The sequence below is a fragment of the Perissodus microlepis genome, chromosome 1 (assembly GCF_051167445.1).
Source record: "Perissodus microlepis isolate ML-2025 ecotype Zambia chromosome 1, ASM5116744v1, whole genome shotgun sequence".
Classification (NCBI taxonomy): domain Eukaryota; kingdom Metazoa; phylum Chordata; class Actinopteri; order Cichliformes; family Cichlidae; genus Perissodus; species Perissodus microlepis.
Window position 1 is genome coordinate 33,223,367 of NC_140461.1, and position 26,056 is coordinate 33,249,422.

Sequence of the window (26,056 nt, forward strand, 5' to 3'; positions counted from 1 at the left end):
TGGGTGTGGGGCGATGCCTTGCTGCTCTCGTTTCGGGGAATAGTTAATTGGTTGGGCTGCTTTGATGTTGTGGTGATGAGAGAATGGGGTTGGTGGGAAAGGCTGGCAAAGGCGCTCTACAACTCGAGCCCATTTTATTTTTGGCCTATGAGGGATCTGTGCTGGCGAGTGGTAAAAAGGAATGAAACCTGATGAAACCAATGTGCAGATCTGCAGCTGAAACACTGTGAATATTCAGATGAGTGTGGGAGAAACGCGAGCCATATTTGAATTCTCTGTCACTTTACTGTGGCATCTAGAGTCAACTGTTGATCTCTGTTTTTACCAAGCATCGTTTGTGATACAACTAAAAAAAGTATTTTTTTTTATTTTTAAATGTATGTTTAAAATCTGGCACCTGAAATGTCAGCATATTGATTGAGTGCTGTGGATATTCAAAGCATATAACCGTCAGTAACAGATCTTACCTTTCACTAATAAACCGTAACACTAATCCAATATTTTACCTGTAGTCATGAAGTCATTTTCAAATAGCAAGCTGATGAGTTCAGGGTGCAAACAGATTGATATTTTCGCTTTAGCAGTTTTTTTTAATCTAAACAGTCACAGCAGGAATAAAAATCCGCTTCACTTTATTTACAACTGTGGGGTCAAGACTTCTAAGTGTTTTGTTCTGGCCTCACCACAGAGAGGGCTGGCAGGTGTGCTGCCTGTTGAGGCAAAACACCTGCTGTGAGGTTAGGCTGTACAGATAAGCATACATTTACTTTGTAAATAAGTATTCAAATAAGTATTAGAAAGTAGGCCAAGCCTGCTCGCAGCTGTGTTGACTGGCTGATACAAACCAAGATCGTTTTTCATACAACTTCAGCTTCCTTTTTAAAAAAAAAAACAAAACTCTTGGTTGGTTTTGCATAAAGTGGATTGTTGCCACAGTAAAAGTGGATATACATATGGCACATAACATCAGGGTGCAAGATGCTAGCAGGCAGGGAATACATGGAACGCCATAACTAAGTGCCATAATATACAGAAGCATCTGTGCTGAGTATGGCCTGGAAGTCCCCAGGTCAAAATGGGAGACACCAATGGGGTGGAGAATGGTCGAGCCTGTTGGACTTCCAGATACAGACGGACAAACTGGTGGTGGCTAACCATTTTTGGAATAAAAACAAAGATGGAGTTTCATAAGTAAAAATCTTGCAATTTTATTTGCATATAAAGGCAGCTAAATATATCACAATGAACTGAAAGAGAGAACTAACATTTCCATGAAGAGGGATACAATCAGAGAAAGAGCGAGAGAGGAACAGAGCACGAAAAGAGCATTTACAGCGGCAAAGTTGAGACAACTATTGGCAACTTTTTTTTGTGCTAGCAAGATTGCATTTACACACAGTGCAAAATTAGAAAAAAAGCAATAAAACACAAATACTATCAAATTTACACTTTAAAGGACAACTTAACCATGTTTAGGCAGGTGTGTTGTTGGGAACAATCAGCACCTGTTGGATTGTGACAAATTTTTCCTCTCTCATCCAAAATAAACATCTACCCTACTGGGAGAATTGATACAAAAATCATTAAAGAAACGTCTCAAGAGATTTTTAACGAGAGAATTAAAGAAACATGGCAAACATACAGGTGCATACAGAAAAAAAAATGCACTTTTTTTGTCAAACACAACTTTTAGTACAGATGTTTTACAACATGAATATATAATATATATATTTTTATACATTACATTTTCCAAATCAGATCAGAAATCCATAACGGGGCAATACAAAGGGAATTTTTCCGGCTGTAACTGGATAGTCTTCTGTCCCTGCGTTGGTTAGGTGTTGTTTTGCGGGGATGATGGGTAATAAATAAGGACTTTTTTCTCTGAGCTCGCAGAGAAGGGGGGCTCTAGCTGAGAACATTAAAGCTAGTTTAAGGCAGCGTCCCTGTCAGCCAATAAGAAAAAAGAGGAACTGACGAGAGGTTCGAAACAAACAAGAAGAACCCAAATATGAAATATCGTGATGACACATCCATGGTATGCATTGTCTGGCTAACACAAATCAAACGTTAAAAAAAAAATAAAAAATTATACAAATTCACATAGCATCATTTATCTTACAGATCTGACCATTATTTATCAAGAGCAAGATTGTTTAATCACAAAAATCCCCCTGAAAAGGAGAATACCAGTATCAGCCAGGCTCATAGCTCAGCAGTCCCTCCAAATCTGCACACATTTAGACTTTAAAACATTTTTATATTTTTAATTCAAACATTCCAAATTTCTGTTGTAACAAACAATGTGGTGGTATGGAAGCCTTGAAAGAGAATATTCCGTACATTTAATTTAGTTAAAAAAAGAAGAAGAAAAAATTCAATTTGAGATCACAGATTTCTTCCCTGTGGCCAAGTAGTGTTTTAAGAGCGTGCAAGTTGAAAGCATTGTTCTCATCTGCCGTTCTGCACTAAGGCAACATCTTTTTGAGGGATTAATTCTTCCTGTGGCTGACAGGAAGCGGAGTGTGAAATGAAGCTGCGCCGACATAATAAACACTCGACCCTACACAGTCAAAATCAGGACAAAAGAAAGTTTCTTCAGGGATTACCTTTGCTTTGTCAAAGCCGTTTCTCATATTGAACAAAGCTGGAAAGCATTCTGGAGGAAAACGGGCCCTGATATCTGCAACTGTTCTGACTGTGTGCAGATGAACAACAATAATAAAAAAAACAGAGCGGGACTGCTGGCACAAGCTTAAAAAAACCCCCAGAAAACCTAAATAAAAAGCAATGGTATTCTCCTTTAACACTCCCACACACGCTCCCACCCCACCCTGTCTTTAAATCCTCTCCGTCTCACAACAGGTTGGAGAAGATTCAAAGTTGCCAAAGAACCACTTATAACTTTATTTTTTTTATTAATTTTTTTTTTTTAAACTTGACATATTTTTTGAAAAGAAGTTGTTTATCCAGCCCTTGACCCTCCCCCCCCCATCCTCTGATCTCAGGAGCTGGAAGGGTTGGGCAGGTCGAACACGATAGGGGGGTTGGTGGGCTGGAAGCTGACGGTGCAGGTTGACGCGTTGATGAATGTCGTGTAGCCGTCTGTCATGATCCCGTACCCTGGGGAGGCGGGAAGGGGAAAATGAGTGCCAGAAATAGGTAACATTCGATCATGTAACAGAGTTTGTAATACACTGTTTTTACCAAATCACTCCTTTGTTCACTCAATATACCAATTTCACACACTCAGTTTAGCAATATGTATGCTTGAATTTACTTTGAGTGTTTCCATGGCTCATTTTTCAGCTTTATTCTACTTTCTCATCTTGCCACTAATTGCTGTGAACTGTTTGATTTGGGTACAGTTAATATGCAGCGGTTAAACACTTTAGACCACACACATACACACGTGGTCAGAATACGCTGCAGGTTCTTTGCATGTTGCATCAAACAGCAAGACGTTAGCAGCAGATCCTTTAAGTCCTATAAGCTGCGAGTGAGACCGGCAGTGGATCAGGCTTGTTCAAGCACATCCCTCCAGCTATGCCTGCTTTTTTGCTGTGTTACTTCCTTGGACCACAGGCAGCTCGTGCTCACTAATGCTGTGGGAGAGCACCACACAAGCATCAGTGTTTGGGAGATGAAGTTCTGTGACCCACTGCTCCTGCAACCAAAACCTAGACTGAAGTAAGTGATTTTTTAATATGTCACAGCACTTGGCCCGTGGGGTTGGTATGAGTCAATCAACGTTACTTATTGTGTTCTCAGTTAACTGATCATTCGCATTGCCAAGGAAGTTATGTGATTAGTTCTGTTTGTTTTTTGGTCAAGTGGAAATCACAGTAGCTCATTTGTGCTTGTTTGTGTAGGTATTTGTCTTCACACAATGAAGGACTTTGGCTATTCAACCAACACAGCTGCATGTGTGCGCAGTTCTCCACAAAACAACAGCACAACAGCCAACTGGTTGCAGGTCCTCACCCTGAAAAGCTTCACCTTGTAGACTATGGTCTGCAAAAAGCACTAATGCACATGTGTTTGTATTGTGTGTTCCCTGGCACCAAAATGGACCACACTCAACATCACCAAAATAGACCAACAGAAAAAAATAGTGGTTATTAAATAAGTAAATGATTACTGTCCAAATTATTATTATTTTTCCTGAAATTCATGGGCCCTGAATCTGTGCATCCCTAGAAAGGTAAGAAACATTAGATTCATCTTCCTTTGTCTTGACACATGTTTTAAAATCAACAGAACACAATTTGTTGATTGTGAGCATGTGCACGTGTGTAAAATATCCTTTTTCTACACTTGCACTTGCCAAAGGCCACCTCCCCATCATGCAATCAGAACGTATTCTCCTCTGAGGTCCCCAGAGTCAAAGAGAGTTAACAGTTTGGGTTTTATTCCCAGTACCTTCGTGTATGCCTCCAAAGGCATGAAGCTTGGGTCGCACCCTTTTCTGGACCGTGTTGAGCAGCTCTACACAGCCAACCCGCTGTAGCTCCTTAGGAACCCAGTCTCGGAAACCTGCAGAAAGATTTCACAGCTGTCAAAACAGTCCTGGTGTTACTCTCTTTGCTTCCATTTGTTCAAAACAACTGTGACCTGTAACACATCACCTTAAAATAAGCAGCAGAAAGATGTAAGTTAACATTAATGACGTGAAACCCCAACAAGAACAGCTGAAAACAAAATGTCTCAAGCGTGAATGTAAATGTGGAAACAAACAAAAAACACAATCACCACCAACATACATGTGCGCACACACATATCACTCTGTACTATTAACTGGACGACTCCATATGGCCAACACTAAGCTCTACAGTAAAAATATCTGTGAATATACGTATATCTCCATCTATCATGTTCTGAACATACAATGGGTTTTTATGTTGAGAAGATTCATGCTGACATTAGCAGCCATTTATCACGAGTGCTGAGATAGTCTCCATGCACAAGGTCAAATAAACTTTCCCTTACAGTTTGAATTACTTGAGTCAGCAGTTCAGAGCATTAGGACTACTACAGGTCAAATCGGGAGTGGACCTTTTTTCCCCCAAAACTTTTTCAGCAGATATTAAAATTTGGGTGAATCACTACCAATTCACGCACAGCTTTTATTAACTCAAACTACCAGTTGAGGCCCACTTTTGGCACCGTTTGACCACAATAGAGAATTCTTACTTCAGAAGAATTATGTAATAGCAGAAATAAAACAACTGTTCATTTACTGGGTTCATATCTGAATTTCACAGCTTTAAAATGTGTCTGATGAATCCATATTTTTTCTCCACACTTGTGCAACACCCCTCTTTTCCCATCTCATTGTTTTGGATCTTCCATCTTTGGAGAATCATCCTAAATTTTCATCTTAAGCTGACCCCTTCCTCCAGTGCTGCTTTCCTATCCTACGGTCTCTCTCCAGTTGTTCGCAGCATCTGTCACACTGCTGTGAAATCGAGTTTCCATGCAATCAAACAGCCACAGTGGCTGCCGCAACAACAGCAGCAACCCTCCGTAGGCGAGAGGAAAGGAAATCACTCAATAAAGCCAGATGGAAAGCACAAGGAGGAAAAACACAAAAAACAACACAAACACATAGCAAAAAACAACAAAAAACAAAAACAGGACCCAAACAACCAGAGGGAAAACTAATACAGCCAGTAGTGAGGGAAAAAAAATATATATATTCACTTTGTTTTTCATGAAGTCAAACACAAACATTGAATTATGAAGCATGTCGGAGTGTTCACTTTAGTTACTGTTGGATTTAGATGGAAACAACATTGATTATAATGTAAGACATGCAGAGATCTGCTCAAACACGACCTACAGTCAAGCCACCAGTGACTTCACATACATTTTGAAGAAAGAGCCCCGACTTCATTAGAAACTGCAATGCAGGGGCTGTGATTGGTTAATTGGACTCACCGAGTGGAGGTCCGTGGGTCATCAGGATGTCGATGCCCTCAGGGATGAGGTTCCATTTATCCAGCAGAGACTGTCCTCGAGGCAGGTTGAACCCCCATCCGTTAAACCACGGAGTCCTGCAGAGGCAGAGGGGAAGAGATCATATTAATATCACTCGGGAGAGCAACTGCACCATGATTACGCAAAGCAAAGATGATATCAGAAGGCAATAAATACCACAAAATGTATGCACCTCTGTGCAACATTACCAAGTCAGTGTAGCAGATAAATGGCTGTTTAATAAAAGCACATCTCATCTTGTGTCCCGGTTTATTCCACTGACTAATATATTATGTAAATGCTACATTTTAACCAGTTAAAAAGCAAACCAAAGATTAGAAAAAGGTAACATAGTAGTAATAACAACTGGCAAAAAGGCTCATACAACGATAATGCAAACTTAAGTGTAAAATGTTTCCAAACTACAGAACAGGATAGGGTTTTTCTTATAAGACGACTCCAGGAAGTTGTGCAACACATAACTACAGTTCAATTTGTCCCATTAAGGCCTCAGTCACATAGGCCTATAGACTGGTCGGCGCCCCTAGCAATGACTGGTCGCTAGGCAAAAACTGAGGAGTCCAAAGAGTGAGACCATTTGCCTTCAAAGTAAAAGTTTCCCCTTTTGAAATGTGGTGGTTTCAGCAGTGAGACACCAGGTTTGCTTTGAAGGCGATAGCGAGCAACTTCACTTCCCTCAACCCGTCGCCAGCCTGTCGGGGAATCCACATTTCTCCCATGCAACTGGTGATTATCAGAGTCTCTGGATGAGCTTTAGGCTCGAGTGACCGGGGCTTTAGCAATCAATTTCACTATGACTGCCAGCAACAGCCAGCCCCCAACTTCAAAAAGTTTATGTAATACTCATTTTTCCCCAGCAACCACCAACTGGTTAACCATGTGCTGCGTGCCTCATGCAGCAGAAGTGGTATCGAGCTCTTTCTATAAGTGGGTCTTTTTTTTGTTGGCATACTGAGAGCTCACAAAGTTACAGATTTGGCAGCAAACAACTTAAATCAAGTCTAATGTACGTTTGCCTTTTTGTTCATGTGACTTTTTCCTTCTTTACTTTATGCCACCACAAGGAGTCACGGATTAGCTCCTACACTTGGGTGACTGGATGAATATATTGTCTTTCTGGCAATTAGTCCACGGCCTGTTGGTTTTTTTGGGATGATTTTTGTCATTTAATTTAGCTTATTTTATGCTCTGCTTACTTTGGAATTCAAACTGCATCAATCAGTCAGTCGGGGGATTTTGGACTGACAGTGGCTGAATGGAAAATTTTAAAGTTGCTGTGCAAAACTAGTAGAGTCAGAGTCTGTTAGTGGAATTAGTTTGCAATGCCTGAACAGATTGATGTTTTTGAAAAATGTTTTTAAAATATCTGTAAGTAGTGTGACATATTGCAAGAAGGCAGCAATTTCCTCTCATCCTTAATAACTGTAACTATTTTATGGCTGCAGAATCATTTTACATTGAACAAAATCATATTCATCTGTCTTCATCAAAGAAAAAAAAAATCACAACACATTTTTTAGTAATACTGACATTGCTACACCAAAATGAACAAGATAACCAAACCACAATATATTACTGTACAAGTCCAGGTTACCTTCAATCAAATACACAACATACTTACAACTAACTACTAATTGGGGCGACTGTTTACCCGTGAACATGGGAGTGCTTAGTTTGGAGGACTGGAGAAGCTTTAAATTCAAAGGGTCACAATCGTTGATTCGTTCATGTTAGAAGCCAAAATAAATGACTGACTGTGCAGGCCTGGTAGGAGGAAGAAAAAAAAAAGTGAATTTCTAAACAGCAGGGATCCACATCACATGTCAACCCCCACTCCCTCTGCTTCCTTTCTACAGATTGATTGACAGCAGCCGGGCCACCTCCAGCAGCCTGGATGGGAGTCTGCATCTCTGGGGTGACAGGCAGCATCTCAGTCTTCCCCAGCAGACACAAAGAGCCTCGATCTGGCTGAGTGGGAATGAGGAATAGATGGATGGATTGGATGGATGGATGGATGGATGGAGGGGGTAGAAACAGATGAAGAAATAAAGTGAACTGCACAGGGGTTAGACATAGAAGCAGAGCTGTGGAAACCAAAGGGAGAAACAGAAATCGAGGAGAGGCTGGTTGATAAATTGAGCCTTCATTTATCACAATAGTGGTAATAGCTGAAGAAGGCTGACAACACAGGAAAGGAAGATAGATTATCATCACATAATACCTCAGTATATAAGCTGACCTACTGCTAGAAACCCAGAAAGAAAAAAAAAATCTTTTGATTTTAATTTTAGGGTTTTAGTTCAGTGCAGCAGAGTCACTGATGAAAAGATGACACCATTCCCAGGTTACTTTGGGACAGACTGCAGAGTTTAGACCAGCTTCCTCTCACTTAGCAGTGGTGCTGGGTATGGCATTTGACCGAGGGGAAATCAGGGCTCCACAAACATCAATAGGCTTTGTTACAGTGAAAGATGGACGCTCCAGCGCAGATCAATACCTACTGTTCCAGAGGAGGGCCAAGAGGGGCTAAACAGAGCTAGCACAGACTTGAGATGTGTAAAACATAAGATCACAATCCCCCCGGTTCATTCTAAAACACAACTGAGCAACAAAACTACACTGCTGAAAATAAGAGCCTTAAAAAAAAATCCTATTAATTCACTGTGGTGAGAGAAACAAGCATTATAATGCAGTCTAAGCTCCAGCTCAACCTGTTTGGAGTATCGAGTGTTCTTATGTGCTTGGAAAGAAAAAAAAGAAAAACCAGTGGCGGCGGCAGAAGCTTGCTCTTTGATTTGCTCACTCAATCGTTGCCTCGTTCTCTCGCTCAGTGGAGAGCTGAGAAATGAGGTTAAAAATGAAATGTGAGGAGCGCGCAGGGGAGTGAAGGCCACAGACTGAACTGATTAATTAGAACTAATCACACAAATCGGAGCTAATGGAAGTCTAATGGATTACTGGGAAGACTCGCCACTTCTCCGATGGAAAGAGTGCTGCCGCTGCGGTGTGGACAAACTTAGAAAGCTGGTGAATCAGAGCAGAGCTGGCCTGGTCGGCTTACTGCACACAGAATGCACCAGCAAAGCATTTGTCTGCCTCAGGTTTTGACTAATAGCGACAAGGCCAAACTTTGAAAAATAGCCAGACACATTGGTCCCCCCTCCAGTAAAATAAATCGTGGTTTCTTGCAGCAGAAATAAATAAACATCTGGACCCTTGATTTTGCTCTGTGTTTCACATGTTTTCTCTCACATAAACACATTCATCTGAGAGATGAAACATAACTCCCGACATGAGCTGTGGATCCAGAGCCAAACTGAAAGGTCCTGACTGAATGCAGTACTGGCTGCTACAGATCGACACCACAATGCCCCCATTGTCGGCTGTCTGCCTATGAAATATACCTTCTATGCAAGTGCATTTGTTAACCTCTGCCAAGATTAATGACATCCCAGTCGCATAAAGGAGAGACTGTTTCCTGCGTGGCTGTGACACAGGTTTTATTATACTGTACTGTTGAGTGTATGTGTGCATGTGTAGTGGGCAGAGTGCGCATCCAAGAAGCTTCCGAGTAGGATGTGAGCAAACAAAATGTACTGCTACCAGTCTCCTCCCTGACTGCATATATGCAGGCCAATGCATGTGTATGTGTGTACATTCTGAGCCCAGTCTTGCCTTGACACTCGCCATCTGGAGAGCGTCACCGTGGCAACAAAGGAGAAGCGTCTGGAGGCAAGCGCAGTGGGAAGTAAAACGCAGCCACAGAAATAGAAGCAGAAGTAAGAGAAAAGGAGAAGGAAGTGAGGAAGGATGTGCAAACACTGCAAAGATGGGAGAGAAAGAGGAGTAGTAGTTGTGCAGATAACGTGGAGAGTGAATGAAAAAGTTCACCTGTCAGATGTTGTCAGGTTGCTTTTGTGCAAACTTGGGAAAAGCGAGTGTTTAAGTTCAGCGGGAGGATAATCAAACGTCACGCAATCATCAGGAAAGGTGAACCTTCTTTAACTCGAACACCACTGGCTTCAAACACCAACACGCAAAACAAAAAGAAACGCTGCATTAAATGCACAAGAAATGGGTAACCATAGTAACAGGAACATTAAACGACCCCCCCAACCCCCAAGGGAATCAAACAGTGCCAATGGGTTAAAAATCTGCAGCCTTAGCTGGCAGTAAGAGGTAAACCAGACAGAAGCCATTTAGCCCTCGTGTGCAGAACGCCAATATTCAATTAGGCCGGTGGACATCATTAGGACAGCAGCACGGAGCCTCTCTGGGCGTGACACCACTCTTAACCCCCTGTACTCCCCCGAGCTGTTCTTTCTGGGTCCTGTGATAAGCTACAGGACCCCCACCCCCCTCCCATCACCACACACACACACACACACACACACACACACACACACACACACACACACACACACACACACACACACACACACACACACACACACACACACACACAATGCTTGATTCTTCTCATTACATCTTTTATTCTGACTCCTCCCTTCCTAAATGGATCATTTTAAGCATTTTCTTTCTCACCACATCTCACCGGATCAGCTGTTTTTAATGGTAAATGGTAAATGGTCTGTATTTGTATAGCGCTTTACTTGGTCCTAAGGACCCCAAAAGCGCTTTACACTATACACTATCATCCACCCATTCACACACTGGTGATGGCAAGCTACAGTGTAGCCACAGCCGCCCTGGGGCGCACTGACAGAGGTAATGGTAAAGGTCCACATTATTCAGTAACATCATGATGAGCCAACACGTGTTGTTGGTGTTTATGTTAATAGTTGGAAATAAATTGTGATTTTGTGACAGTACAGCTGATATCAGACTTTCAGTGATTATCACCATTCCAAAAAAGTATTAATTAACAGATAAGTAATCAGGTTAGTGCGATAAGCTTATTTGTTAGCGTCCTGTAAACAAGAAACATCATGCACTCAGGGGAGGAGATTAGAGAAACACGACACTAGGGCTGGGCTATATCATACCGTTCACGGTAATACCGGTGTAATTTTGGGCAACGATAGGAAAATGAAATATCGCGATAGAATATGGGTAAAACGCGCATGCGCAGTGCCTATGTTTACATACGCACACACATGTTTTTATATAACTTTAATGCACATAAAAAACAGCTGCTTGTTTAAGTGAAAATACACTGATGGGTTTTTTTGCACTAATAAAGTTGTGGAGTTGTAAAGTATTTTGTCTAGTGTCAATTATATCGTCAGTTATATCGTTATCGCAAATTTTCAAATGCATATCGTGATAAATATTTTTGGTCATATCGCCCTGCTCTACACTACACCCTCTTGTTGATTTCTGTGCCGTGTTTACACATAACCTGGTTTCTAATCTGCTTCCATGACAAAAAATGTACAGACAGCAAGAAGAAGAAAAAAAAAAAAGACTCGATTGAAGAAGAGAACAAGTCACAGTAAGGGGAGCCAAAAGAAGTCTCAATCGTTCGGTTTTCATATCAGACAAAAACTGTACCTAAAGAACCAATCACTGCTAGTCCATATTTGAATGTGCACCTTCTGTTTTAACCAAAGACATCTACTCAGGTTTTTAATCTTACAACACTTATCTTATAGCAGCATGTTGACTAACTGACACTGTTGCTCGACACCAGCTTCTTTTCTTATGGATGAGCTTCTTTGTTTAGTGCAGTCTAACATATTTTTTGGCCTTCATAATATAGATCACAAAGAATAATGCAGTAAGATGACTGTAAATCCACCCAGTCTAAACTAAGGTCAAACTCTTTCATTATGTTCCTAAATCTCTCTCTCACACTCACACACACACACACACACACACACACACACACACACACACACACACCTGCATTTACCCTGTGCAAAGAGACTGTTTACCAAACACAGTACAGACTCACAGCCACTTCTTGTCATATCTCACTCGACATACATCTGAGTCGGCGCTACAGACCTAACAACAAACATGATGAAGCTTGAAACATTAGGCAAACACTGACACTGTGCTACTGTATCACTACACCTCGTTTATTCTTTGAGCTCAAAGACCGAACAAACACTGGCTCCTCACACACTGCATCAGGTCCTAAAAGGCTTTGGTGCACCTGTTTTATGTTCATACCAAGTGTTCATTTGTAATCTAAGGACAACAAATGATGATAAGCACCTATCACTTTTATATATTTCCTGTGTACAAGACAAGCCAACACACCAATGGATTTATCAACGAGAAGGGCAGCTAGCCGCCATAAACAACATTAAAAACTGGTCACTTTGAGACTGCAAAAATTCTAACCTGATTCTACGTTTCTTTACCTAATTATAAGGAAATCTGGCCAGTATTTATTGCTAGGTAGACCGATCAATGGCTGCCATCTCATATACATGAGCATCCACTAACATTTGTTTTAAAAAACACACAAACACTGACATAAAGAGACTTCTGATGTCAGAAGCAAAGGACATGCTTCTTTTTAGTTGGCATTTGCATTCAGCAATCACAGAAAGACAGTCTCACAAGCAGAAATAGACAATCATTTGTGAAAGCAGAGAAGTAGGAAACTGACCAGCATGCAATGAAGCTGCAAACAAAATCAAGTTTAAGGGGCTCAGATTAAGTTATTGCCTGTTATCACACTCTTTCTGAGCCACACTGCCAAAATCACAGGTGAAAATACTGCAAACTCTCAATGTATCGAACAGGATTGTCCCCTTTTCTAAAATCAGGTCAGTGTGTGACCGTACCCATATTACCCAGTAACCAAGAGTGTGTTTCATTTAGAGGATTTCTGCTTCTTTTCCATGCTTAATAAGGGCTTGACACTCAACTAGACCCCTAAGGAATGTTCCAGCAGGATGAAAAATTGTGCATACACGTGTGCATGTTTTGGTCATGTTGAGAGCAGAGATAAGCTCGAAACATGTCACAGGTAAAGTATGATACTCTGGCTAAAAGCAGGAGCACAGCTGCACACTGGGATATCAGCTGGGTGCTGAACACAAAACAGGGACCAACAAGGTGCCTGTGACCAGCTCAGAGATAACAGCAGAAACAAGGAGGGAGAGTTAAGAGTGTGTGTGCAAGTCCAGCGATCCATCGTGTCTGACCTCTGAGTCAGAGCAGCCCTGGGGTCAGCAGGGGGAGGGGTCTAATTGATCAACCTGTCAGAACCAATGAGGAGGGCCATGTTAATGGGACTTTTATAAGCCCTGCGGGACGCACCACCTGACACTGAAAGCTGTATGAGTATGTGCAAAGCAGAGTTCATTCCCTGTGTGTGTGTGTGTGTGTGCACAATCCCAGAGCCCAGGTAGCCTTATTAAAAGGAGCCAAGTGGAGACTGGCTGGGTTTTGACAAATGGCCTCTCAACACCAAGGCCACCTTTGCAAACTTTGGGGACAAGGTAGAAGGCGAAGTCACAAGGGTGAAGGGGCCATGTTGTTGTGTGTGTGTGTGTGTGTGTGTGTGTGTGTGAGAGAGAGAGTGGGAGAGTGTGTGCGTGTTTGAGCTCTGCTCCAGCACTAATAACCTGTGCCTGGTGACTGATGGAGTGTGGAATGGATTAATCTTGCTGCAGTCATGCTGCCAAACACAGAGGCGCTAAGGGTTAGCCACCAGACTTAGCTCACTTAGGAAAGGCTATAACCATGGGGACCGGCTGTTTTATACACACACACGAGGACACACACACACACTCACTGTCTCCCAGGGGTTCGTCTCCACACCGAGATGCAGCCAGCTGCAGTTTGACCTGCGGGCTGCTAATGTAAAACAAGCACTGCAGACACCTCACAGCAAACACAGCTGCTCTCGACGACCCGGCAGCTCCCAGCACGAGAAACAGAGGAAAAGAAACGGCAAAGGGCCAGTGCCCAACGATGTAACAGGAAATCAAATAAGAGTAGAGAGGGTCAGAGTGTATCCCCTGCCATTATTACATCTAAGAGACTTCCTCAATAAACACCTAACACCCCCCCCGCCTCGCTCTGCAGCACAAACTCACAGCCTAACAGCAGCCGTAGGTACAATGGATTAGCACAGACATCAAAGACTCCACAGACTCCACTAACTGAACCTGAAAGTGCCCGTCTATGAAAATACATGCAATGCATCTGTGTGTCTGTGTGTGTATATGTTGTCTGTTTTGCCAAGAACTGAATGTAGAATGTGGAAAGCTGTGGCTTTTATGTAAGAACTAGTCATTAAGTTGTTAATATAATGGAACCAAGAGTGCTAAAACGATTTACATCCAACCCACAGAAAAATGGTGACTTACAACTATTCAACAAAAATAGAAAAACAAAATCAAAACACAATTTGCCTTTTTTTGCTGGTATAAACGCCTCAGACACTTCTGACTTCTGTATTTTGATTACAATGTAAGAAGTATAATCCCCCCCCAAAAACAACAATTCTGGTTCCCAAAACACCAATTCTGCACAAACAATACACTGTAGGACAATTGTATCAATAATGCATTACACTGCATTATGGTAAATTAACCAATCATTTTTTTGTCCCACTCTAACCATAGATCGACCTCAGTGTCAGTATTAACTGGTGTGGCACTGGGTGATAATTCTGCCCCAATCTAATATTAGGGGTGAAACAGACACATCTCTCTCTCTTTTTTTTTGTTTTATCTCAAAAACGGAGAAAATGTCCACCATAGTTTACTTGATTTTCAGACTGATAATCAAAATAAAATGAAAAATGGCAAAAACTATTTTTAATTTCGCCTTAAAAATGCTTATTAACTGATTGTTAAACTGTTGTAAAATAACTTAATAATCATTTTTGCCTGAGTTTTAACATATTCTACATTTATGTTCAGATTTTATTAATCTTACCAATTTCCTTTCAAGTCCAGTTCACAGGACCAGTTTCTACTTAGCGTTACTCTTCTGAGGCATGAATGCAAACATGTTTGTTAGTTGTAGTGACTTTGTTTTCTAGACCATCATTTGCCTTCATTGGTCCCACTGAAGTTTAATGTAACTTTACAATGCAGTAAAGTTACATTTCCAACAGATCTCAACTTAAATCTGTTTTGGTGCCTGTGAAATGCTTATTACAAGGCTTTGTGTGAAGCAGCTGTAGTAGCAAGATGAGAAAAGGTATAAGAGCTGCTTGCGGACAGCTCAGGTGGGGTTGGAGTGAGCAGTGAGGTGTTATGGGAACATAGACACGACTACATGGAACACGGAGTCCAAACACTTTGAAATATGGATCCGCCAGGAAGGAAGGCTGGTCTGAGAAACTGGAGCCCAGACTAATAAAGAGAGGGAATCTGGGTCCTATTCAGAGGCTGTATGGGAGTTGGGGGCAGGGGCCAAGACCCATTCAACCTTCCCTGAGACACAGGGACAAGGGTCCATTACCCTCCTCCAGCCCCGGCCTCACCGAACTTGATCCTGGAGAACAATGTATGAAGGGGGCAGGGGCGGCGGGAGGGAAAGGAGTAAGGGGAGAGGATAATATCTCTGGGAAATTAGTGAGTTTTCTTCTGTGACAATAACTGACAGGCAAGGTTTCATTACCCAGCTCTGCTCCAAGGACCATGGCTGCAGCGTTTTTTCTACGCATTTCAAAACGGGACAAGGTGAAAATGGAATGAACGCACGCAGTCGCACAGGTGTGTCTTTCAGACAATTACAAAGTCTTACTGCTTTTCTTCCTCGGCACAAAGACGACAGCTCCGGGTCTACAAGTTAATTGAAAAAAAAAGAACTGAAAAAGCTGTTTTGAACAGTTGAACTTTCATTTCTGACATACAATACTGACAGCAGATAAGACATGAAAGGAAATTATTAAAGACAGCCATTGTGCGTTTTGGCCTCTGCCAGTTGTACCAATTCAGGCCCAAAGCTGAAGGTCTGCTGCACATCAGACATGAACAGAATTTAAACAGAGTCAAAGAATAATGAAAAATAAATTGAGTTGTATGACATGGAAAAGTTATAACTTAAGAAGAATTTGGACTTCAAATCCTTGTTTCTTTATGAAAAAGACACACGGTGTTCAAAATAAATCACTTTTCAAAACGTCAGGTCAAGTATTATCTGCCCAGGTCCCTGTGCATTATTTTACTAGGCACTTTGCAATGCTAGTTTTAATGCCCTGCATTTAAGGACACTTTTCTGAATGGCCTCTACCTTTACGGAAACTTCACGGTCAGGGTAGTGTCAGATTCTGGTGACTGACATCAAGTGCCACTTCAAAGTAAATTTTTTCTTCTTCTTTTTGACCCCTTCTCCAACCATCTTCACTAATTTCTAAGCTCAGAAGTTAATGGTGACTGCTACTCGACCTGTACATACAACTAGGGCTGGGCCATATTATACCGTTCACGGTAATACTGATACAATGTTAGGCAACGATAAATAAATTGAATATCGCGATAGAATATGGGTAAAGCGCGCATGTGCAGTGCCTTTGTTTTCATACGCACATGGCCGAAAAAGCATGGTGGCAACGGAGAATAAGAAGGGGAAAAGCGGATTGTTGAGTGAAACGGATGAACCAGAATTGGTTTGTAAAAATGGTGCAACTTCAGTGATGTGGAACTGGTTTGGTGTTTGTCCGTCAGATACCCACCAAAGCACATTTTTTTGTAGAACATACAAGCGGGCCGTCGTTATTGCCGTATTTGTTGGACTAAGGTGCTCGTAAAATGGCAGTAATCTGGGTCCAAAACTCCATCCGCTTCAGGTCCCAAAGTCAAACGAACACTGCGGCATCACTGAGAGTTAAAAACTGTCTAAATTCTTTCATCTTTAATAAAACGATCAGCATTGCCGCTTTACCAGGTGTAACAATTAAGTTTAATATCCAGGCATCCATGAAAACAGAATTTATTACATTTAACAGAGTTAGAAGTTAGCAAAAAGTTAGCGGAAGTTAGCTCGCTAATTTCACTAGTTACCTAAGCATGATATACCATGTTCTGTTCTGAGATTACTGAAAAATTTTTAACATCCAGCTCTGCTATCACTTCCAACATAAATGAAGACAGAAAACTAAACAGCAGTGATGTTTGTAGGGTTACTGAAGTTAGGCTAGCTGGTATGTAATGATGTGCTACGTGACCGCTAGCGACACAGCTATGTTAGCATAACATAAACAGTGAAGCTGCAGGATGAACGCTAACACTTTTCCACTCGACAAAAGTTAACGCGAGAGTTCCTAATGGTTAGAGACAAATGCAATCGCATGGCAGGATGCTGTAAACGGACCAAACTTCAGTCAGGAGAACAACTGAGATAATTCATCCACAATACGAGGTTAGTCATTAATATACTGCAACAACATGGGAATAGAGCAGCTGTGATAGAATACAGCATTAATGAATCAATGGTACAGAAGTGGAGGAAGCAAGAAGTGTGAGTTGAATAAAGTTTGATTTATCTGACTGCTTTGTTTCGCTTAATGTGCCTTATAATCCCGTGCACCTTACGGTCCGAAAAATACGTATTTGACTTTTTTTATTTGGCACACTGCAGTTTAATGTTGCAAAGCACCTCTTTTAACTTTATTGGATATTATACACGGTTATGCTCAGGATATGTCAGCCCATTTCTACTGGAAATCTTTTTTGGTTAAACTGTCAGCAAGAAATTTGCATTTGCATTGTTAAATTTTTATATAGCTTTAATGCACATAAAAAACAGCTGCTTGTTTAACCCTCTGGGCTTGTTCAAAATCACTACCCTTTCAGCTTGTTCGTGGCCAAAAGTGGCCACCAAAAGATTAGGTCTGTAATTTTTATTATTTTTATGGGTTTTTTTTGCCATTTTTTCTGCATAAAGCTTTTAACTAACTTCAGTTCTTTTCATAAATATAAAATAGTTATTGCTTTTTAAATTTTTAACCCTTTAAACACCAGTTTATTTGTCCACTGCACTAGCTGGAAGACAACCTCAAATCTCGCAATTTTATACAATTGCATTGCTACTGAAATTTCTTGTATTATTAATAGTAGAGTCTGGGGCATGTAATTGATTCACATCAACATTGATTATAATGCATTGTTATTTTTGTGCAGGGAGAGCAAAAACATAAAAACTCCCTCTCAGCTTGTTCGTGGCCAAAAATGGCCACCCCTTGTTTACGTTTACAAAATGCTATAAAATTCATATATATTAAGAAAAAATTCAAATTCAGAATTTTAACCCTTTAAATACCAGTTAGATCACATAATCCTAGGAACTCATAAATGGAAAAAATCATAAAACTCCGATTTTTTTCCAAATAAAACATGCCATCTGATTTATTTTCTAACCATGGTGGAGGTTAGATGTATAGCAATAATTAACAGTATCAATGAGTTTTATGCATCTTTGTTCTTTTGTGCAGTGACAGAAAAACAAGAAAACTCCCTCTCAGCTTGTTCGTGGCCAAAAATGGCCACCCCCTGTTTATGTTTACAAAATACTATAAAATTAATATATATTAAAACATTTTTCTACTTTCATTGACTTGATTTTTTAAATTAGCACCAGTCCTAGTCATGAAAACCAAAATATAATTCAAATTCAGATATTATACCCTTTGAATACCAGTCAGATTATGTACTATTATAGTAAAAATAGTAAGTAACAGTAACAATGATTTATTTTTACTTTTTTTTTTAGTGGGGAAGATGGGGGGGGGGGGGGGGGGGGGGGGTGAATGAATGGCCACAAAGAAAATCACAAATGGTGTGTTAGTGGCCAGAAAGGCAATTTAATGACCATATAACCACTGAAATGACCAATAAAATGATCAAAATTTATATTCCAGTGTGTGCTTCTGTGTGCATCCTCATTAGCAGCAAGATGTACTAACTACAGTAGAGTGGTTTTTGTAGGCACACTTTCTACACCTGGAGCAAGGGGCTGCTGTTCCAATCCTGGAGGTGCGCCTTTTGCACCTTCTTCTCATTTTGTTGGTGGGGTGTGGGTCACACTCTGGTTCAGACTACCGTATCTTGAGATCAATGGCAGAAGTGGCTGAGAATTAAGGAGAAGAGTGTCTTGCAGTTGTTGAGGTCACCAGCATGTGTCCCAGCTCTCCCAGGATCACTCTTCATTTGTAAGTTGTAGAGGACTCCCTCACTTCAGTGAAGTTGTTTCCGGCGGGACAAAGGCATTGTATCCCAAGACATCCAGGAGATTGGAGAAAAGAGCCACCAGCCATCAGTTAGTTTTCCTCCTACAACTCGAGGTGCCAACACCCTCTAAGTTATCCAAGCAATATTTGTGCCTATTGTAGTCCAGGATTGCTTCTTGCAGGATTGCTCCTTTATTCCCCATCACTGACTGGTTCCTTGTGTGTTGCTGTCAAAAGAAGCACATTCCCACGTTGCTTTGGCATGTGGGATATCGCCGTGGTAGTTTTGGTGAAGCCAAAGACAGACAACAAAATCTTCCTCTGTTGCAACTGGAGGAGCTGGGGAGGAAGCTCTGGGTTGTTTCCCCTGTGCCAGTTTTCATCTGAGGGGTTCCTCTGCCAAGGTGACCGAAGGAAAGCTCCTCCGTCAGTTGGAGTCTGAACCCCTTTCCCTTTTTTACTTCCTGAGAACTTCCAGTGTTGTCATCCAACATGCTATGTATTGCTTTATTCTGGTTTAGGCTCACATCTCCACTTCATCTATAATCCTCCAATCCTCACACCTTCGCCTCCCGTGCAGGTTTGTAAGGGTGCACAGCAGATCGGTCTCAGAAAATGCTCCTATGTTCTTTTCCATCAGCTGCTCGGCCTCCACCTCCATGCCCCCAACCCCAATCCGCCCCCAAAGAAGAGGATTCAGGCACTGGCTAGTACTCAACATCAGTGGTGATACAGTCAGCCTCTTTGGAGATTGTCCCCTCATTTTCTGGAGAGGAAGTTTCTTCATCTTGGGCAGATGTCTTTTCTTCAAGGGCAGAGGACTGCTTGCTGTCCTTGCTCTCTGACCAGATCATATAGGCAGTGCTTGAAGCAGTGATGACCTTCTTGCCATATCGCCAGAATAAATGATCTGGAAGCTGTTAGGCTTACTTACAGCAGTAGCACTGTCTGCACCTGCATAAACTCCAGGACACGTTTATAAACAGTGTTTGTTGTTGTTTGCGCTGCAGCTGCAGGTTTGAACTCTGCAAAATGTCCTGTGCTTGGGTTTTGTTTTTGTTTCTAGAGTTAATATTTTGGTTGTGGTATCTTTTTATGAAAAATACAAGAGTAAAAGTGCTTTTAACATGTGCTTCAAAGCTAAATTTGACTGGGAACCTCAAAGCTCAATAGCCTGCATCCACAGAAATTCACTGCAGCCTATGTAATGTTTGATGCGTCATTATTTATTCCAGTCTATCTTGCAAATACATGTTTGTGCTGCAATGTCATGCACAAACACAAACTATTAGATCCTTAAGATCAAACCTATGTCAAAATTGTTTCATTATATTGGTCCATTGGAGTGTGGTAAGCCATTAAAGGCCGCTACTAGAAACTCGGAATATTACATGAAATTGCTTGCTTGGCCAAAAATGGGTAAATGATGTAATTTGGACCCACTAACAAAATGGAAAAGGATAAGTAACATATATAGGTCAGTTCCACACAGCAGTCAGTTAAACTTTAAACATTTCAGATCACCTTTATCAAATATGCTACGGTTAAAAATCCTGTAAATGGAGAAATGCCAAGGGGGTGGATGCTAATTAATTCTTTTTTTTAATCTTCATTTAACATGATGATAAATTACCCGCTTTGATTATTTTGCTATTTGTTTGTCCCATAGGGTAGAATGAGACTCAGAGACTAATGGGAAAGAAGGAAGCACATTTTCACACAGTCCTGTCAAAAGGCCTGGAGCAAAACCTGCCTTGTCGTGACATGACAGGCCGACCAGTATTTGCTGCAGAAGTTAAAGGCCAAGGGAGGAGGACGAGGGATGGTGTTAAAGGCAACAGGAAGGGGCACGAGGTCAAGCCGGTGCAGATACATGGCACTCTGTCTGCAGCTATTGTCTCGACCTTACAACGAGTGGATGTTACCAAGGGCACAGAAACATAGCGGCAACAATAGGCACCGGAAAGCACACAAACTGGCATTGTTACTCTCATGGGTTTGTATACAGAGAGCCAGAACAGAGACAAAATAAAACACAAGGCTGAAAAGGGCAGCCAGTGCAACGGAGCGTAGGAGTTATGCAGATGCACCCATAAAATATAAACCGCAAAATAGCAAGTGGGTGTAAATACAGACTTTTTGGGGGACAAATCCTATTTATTAGATATCTAGATATCAGGGAGCAGGTAAACTTCCTTGGAAAACGTCTGTGAAGGTTCTCAGTCATCCAGGTCATCGTAGTCAAAGGCGCTTGCAAAGAAAAGCGTCTGGACTTCTTTAAGTTACTTGAAGACGTTTCACCTCTCATCCGAGAAGCTTCTTCAGTTCTAAGGTCAAATGGTGGAGCCATCCTGGGCCATCTGACCTCAGGAATTCGCATGATAAGGTGGGGCCAGGTTTCACAATGAACACACCCGAAACTCTGGCTGATTGGGACCCACACCCAGTTTCACACCTTGGCTCAGGCGATTAGAGGATCATCAGGGGGTCCTTTTGTCCCTCTGTGGGGGGATACTCCCACTAGGTTTATATCTGGGACTCTCCACCATTTGACCTTAGAACTGAAGAAGCTTCTCGGATGAGAGGTGAAACGTCTTCAAGTAACTTAAAGAAGTCCAGACGCTTTTCTTTGCAAGCTCCTTTGACTTCCTTGGAAAACATTTTGATATTTGATTAATAAGTAACCTATCAAGCAAAACTGGGAAGATTTTCTGCTTTAAACTTAAAAATTACTGGTTACAACTCTATAGGCAGCCCACTGACCTCAGAGCAAATAAGGCTACGTCCACACTAATGCATTTTTGTTTCAAAAAGGCATTCTTTTCTCTCCGTTTTGGCCTCCCGTCTACACTGAGACAGCGTTTTCGCTCAGGGAAAAAGCAGTGTTTTGTAAACGCATACATTTGAAAACGGTGCTTTTGTGTCGCAGTGTGGACAGTGAAAACTGAGACTTTTTGAAAATGATGACACATTTTAGTCATGTGATGCAGTCAAGTGACCAATTAAACTAGGGTAGCGGAGGGCATTATACAGCAGTTGTTTTGTTTGCTCTCAATTTTGACAGCCCCATTAAAGATTAATATCAGTTTGTACATGCTCCAGATAGCTTTTCTTCAAATTCTTTAATTCTCACTCGCTTTTGCAACTTTGTACTTTTGTGTTACTCACAGCAACAACTCCACTTCATTGTTAGTCCATTTAAAAAACTCGGTGCTTTTCCTCGACCTTTTGCTGCGACGTTTCAAAGAGCCGGAAAGTGAATAAACAGCAGACAGAAATGAGGCAGGTCAAATCGTCGTGCATTTTACACATGCGCAGTACTGGAACGTAAGCGTTTCCGTCTGTTTCAATGTGGACGCACAACTCTGTGAAAACAACTGAAAACGATAGCGTGAATGCGGAGCGTTTTCACATGAAAACGCCGTTTTCAAATCTATTGTGTGGACGTAGCCTAAATTTTGCCACTAATTTAGCAAATACTCCACCTTAATTTAACTTCTCCTTCCATTATTACTTGTTTGCCTGACCCTGATAACTAAACAGAGGTCACACTTTTCTCACCTTTTTATTTACGACATTACATCCTTGTTGACCCCTGTGTGTTCCTACCACCACCATTGGGGGTCTAAATTCAGCAAGTGGAGATAAGCAGAGTCCTGTCCTTGCTACTGAAGCTGTGCAGAGGTCAGCAGGAAGGAAGGGAAGTGCTGCGGGACAACGTGAATGCTATCACAGCCGAGCAGAGACCAGTCGGTAGGCTGCCCTTCTGTTTACAGAGCTGTCGTTACTGCTGTGATTGATGGCTCACTACAGACAATCCACATCGCCCTCATGGGCCACACGGTGGGAGACCAAATGGGAAAAGCCAAAGTGTGTGAAAGAGTGAAATAACAAATTTGATGAATTTTATTCTTTCATTTTTCTGGATGTTAAAATTAGCTAACAATATTTCATTTGCGTGTCTAGTGAGGCCAGCTTTAATGATCTATATATCACTTTAAGAATAATTTCCAATTGAATCCTAAACTTTTAAAAATAAATAAAAAAAATACATAAAAATGTTTACACAGTAATCCAAAAAATTATATGGCTAAAATGATATGGACAGTGGAATATTAATTTCATCTAATAAGAATTAGAGGAAGTGGGAAGTCACCATAAAAAGCTCAGGGGCTAACTATAGATTAAAGCCAGTTCCTTAGGTCAAGGCCATAGGAATAAGAGAATTAACCTAGCATGTTTCTGATGGTGGGAGATCAGGGGGAAGTTCATCCCAAATGTGTTTGATGTGGTTCAGGTCAGTATCTGTGCAAGCCAGTAAGCTGTTTTATTTTTATGGCATTTTTTATTTATGGGCCTAGCTTTGTGTTCAAACACGAAAGAGGCTTTAAAAAACAGCCTCAACAAAAATGGAAGCACTATTGTCTAAAATATCGTTGTTCATGTAAGCGGAAATTTTCCCTCAACTGGAACTACACACACAAAAAAGCACTTTCAGAGTCGCCCACTATGGCGCCCCCTTGTGCATAAATAAGTTACTGAAAGTCGTTTCTTTAGCACTAAGAAACCCAAACAAATTAAAACCAACTCCATATCAAAAAGTGAGTAGATTTTTGACACCAGACACCAGAACTTAGCTTAATTATCTTTAGTGAGAAGACTGAGGTGTAATCTTCACACACTAATGTGAACTTTCATACAAAGGACCGAACCTAAAAGCCGGTGTACTTTTAGAGACTAGCTACTGTGAAAAAGTAACATACTGGCTGAGCCTTTGCTTCATCCTTTCACATTTCGCTCCATCTTAAATGATTCATGTTTTCTTTCCTTTACAACTTGCAAGAAAACTCAGTGGAGCTTGCACCTTTTTTCACTCTATCAAAAACCTTGCAGCACTTAGCATCTGCAGGGCCGTGTCCAGACTTGTTGTCATTGATGGTATTTATTATTTATTTCAGCTTTTTATGGCTGTTGAATTCAGCTGCGCTGTCACTTAGATTTGTGACCTTTCACACCAAGCTCTGCAGACAATAATGGCAAGGACAGTAAGGTACACTTTGAGCTGAAGTCTATGCTCAGGTGGGAAAAAAATAAAAAAATAAGACACTGTGGTAAAAAGTGCAGCTAATGCAGGTCTGCCACTCCTCGGGCCTCGGCAGCTGGGGACACAGGGCTTCCTCTGCTTTTCAAATATTTATCCCCTCATAGCGCGAGGCACAGCATGGGACAGAAAACAAGATGGAGTCCTGCTGGGCCCAGGAACTGCCACTGTACACACACATATACACCAGGACAAACACGGCAGCGAAAAAACAAACAGATGGGCAGATCCGGACACATACATGCACCCAGTTTTTAACCAGGATTACAGTGCTGATAATGATGGCAGCTGCTATGAAGCAGCAGCCAGTTCTGTCGTATGAACAGGTAGCCCGAGGTTGCGTTCAGGGGGTGACCAGAGGACCGTCTGCTGACAGATTGCCTTTATTCCCTCGTCGGTTGTTGAGCCATCTCGGGCTTCCATCCAGGCAATTCTGATTGCATTTTATAGCCTTGAGCAGCCTCCTCATGTTATGTATCCCTCATCATGTATTAGACATCTGGGTAGCTCTGGGCTCTTCTAGTCACTTCTATGCTCCCTGCTGTGCTGGATCGTTTGATTAAGCCTGCATCGCCTGTAATCAGACTCAGAACTTCTTCCAACCTCTACCCCATATCTCCAGACCTGCTTCCCAACTTCCTGACCCCAACAAAAGGAATACTAAATGAAACCACTGCAGCAGGTCCCTTCTAGTCTGAGAGGTTAGAGGTTTGATATCTAAGAAAACTGCCACCATGACTTTTTATCCCCAACATGTTTTGTGTCTAGTGTATCAGATAGAAATTCTTTAAATCTAATATTTCTGTTCAAATGTTAATCTTATTTACAGGTTACAAAAAAAGGAAGACACTGATCTGGTTATTTTGTCAGTGTGAACATGTAATGGAAAGCCTTTTGCTCTTTACACTGTCCTCCTTCAGAATGCATAAAACGTTTCTGATTTTTTTATGTCTTTTATTATACGTAAATTCCACATTATTGATATTGTTTTTTTTTTTATAGCAAGCAAGAAGTAATGAATTAACACTTCTTGAGCTATTTCTCCTTTTTACTGCAAAACATCTGTCAAGTTTTTTTTATTTTAACACCGCCCCCTCAAAAAAAGGAAAAAGATTTTGATTGATCTTTAAAACTCAACTTTGGCAGACTGCTTGCTGGGGGAATCACTTATCTTTTAACACACTGTGAGACAAATTGTGTTATTCATTTGCATTTTCTAACCTGTTAAACTGTGAGCCACATGGAACCCATTTATTACCGCATCCTCACCTGCCCCATCGCTAAGCTATTTATTATCAAGGTGACTAACCTGCACAGCCATTAGCTGCAGTGCTATTCATATCCTGTTAGTTAGTGAAGGTATGCTGTTAATGGGCGACATGCCATTAATTCTGCAGGTACAAAGAGACGTGACCCCGTTTCAGAAAGCCGTGGTGAGCTGAGTGCGGTGCCATCACATGACCGCCGTGTGGTTAACGGGCCTCACAGGGGAAACAGACTAACAGTGTGTTTACACGGTGGCATCTCTGAGCTGGTATTAATAATAGAGCCACTTAGCATTCAGAGGCACTGGTCTCAGCCACGCTGTTTGTTTCACAGGTCATTAAATTTATGCCGCAGCCCTAATGTTCATTACAGCGGCAAGCTGGCCAGGGGTCTGTAACACTCGCTCACTGTCTTTAATCCCCCGCTGTATCCCCAACACTGGCTCTCTTTTCATCCCTCACCCCTTCTCGCTGCATTTGCTTGACAACAATCTCTCCCTGGTTTAATTAAAAAGACACTGCCAATGCTTCCAGGTTTCCTGTCTTTTTTTCTTATTCTGACCGTATCTTTAAACCTCTGAC

The 26,056-nt window shown here is 41.4% G+C and overlaps 1 protein-coding gene across 2 annotated transcripts in view; it reads right to left on the minus strand.

Annotated features, from left to right (window-relative positions):
- Nucleotides 1-1,183: 1,183 nt before the first annotated feature.
- mpped2a (metallophosphoesterase domain containing 2a) overlaps nt 1,184-26,056 on the minus strand; it is a 77,050-nt gene continuing 52,177 nt past the window's right edge. For both annotated transcript variants that reach the window (XM_084954542.1, XM_084954619.1), the window contains 3 exons: nt 5,941-6,056; nt 4,423-4,536; nt 1,184-3,123 (listed from right to left, as the gene is read on the minus strand). In XM_084954542.1, the coding sequence (XP_084810668.1) occupies nt 3,005-3,123; nt 4,423-4,536; nt 5,941-6,056 (349 nt within the window). In that variant the 3' untranslated portion in view covers nt 1,184-3,004. The remainder of the gene's footprint in view (nt 3,124-4,422; nt 4,537-5,940; nt 6,057-26,056) is intronic.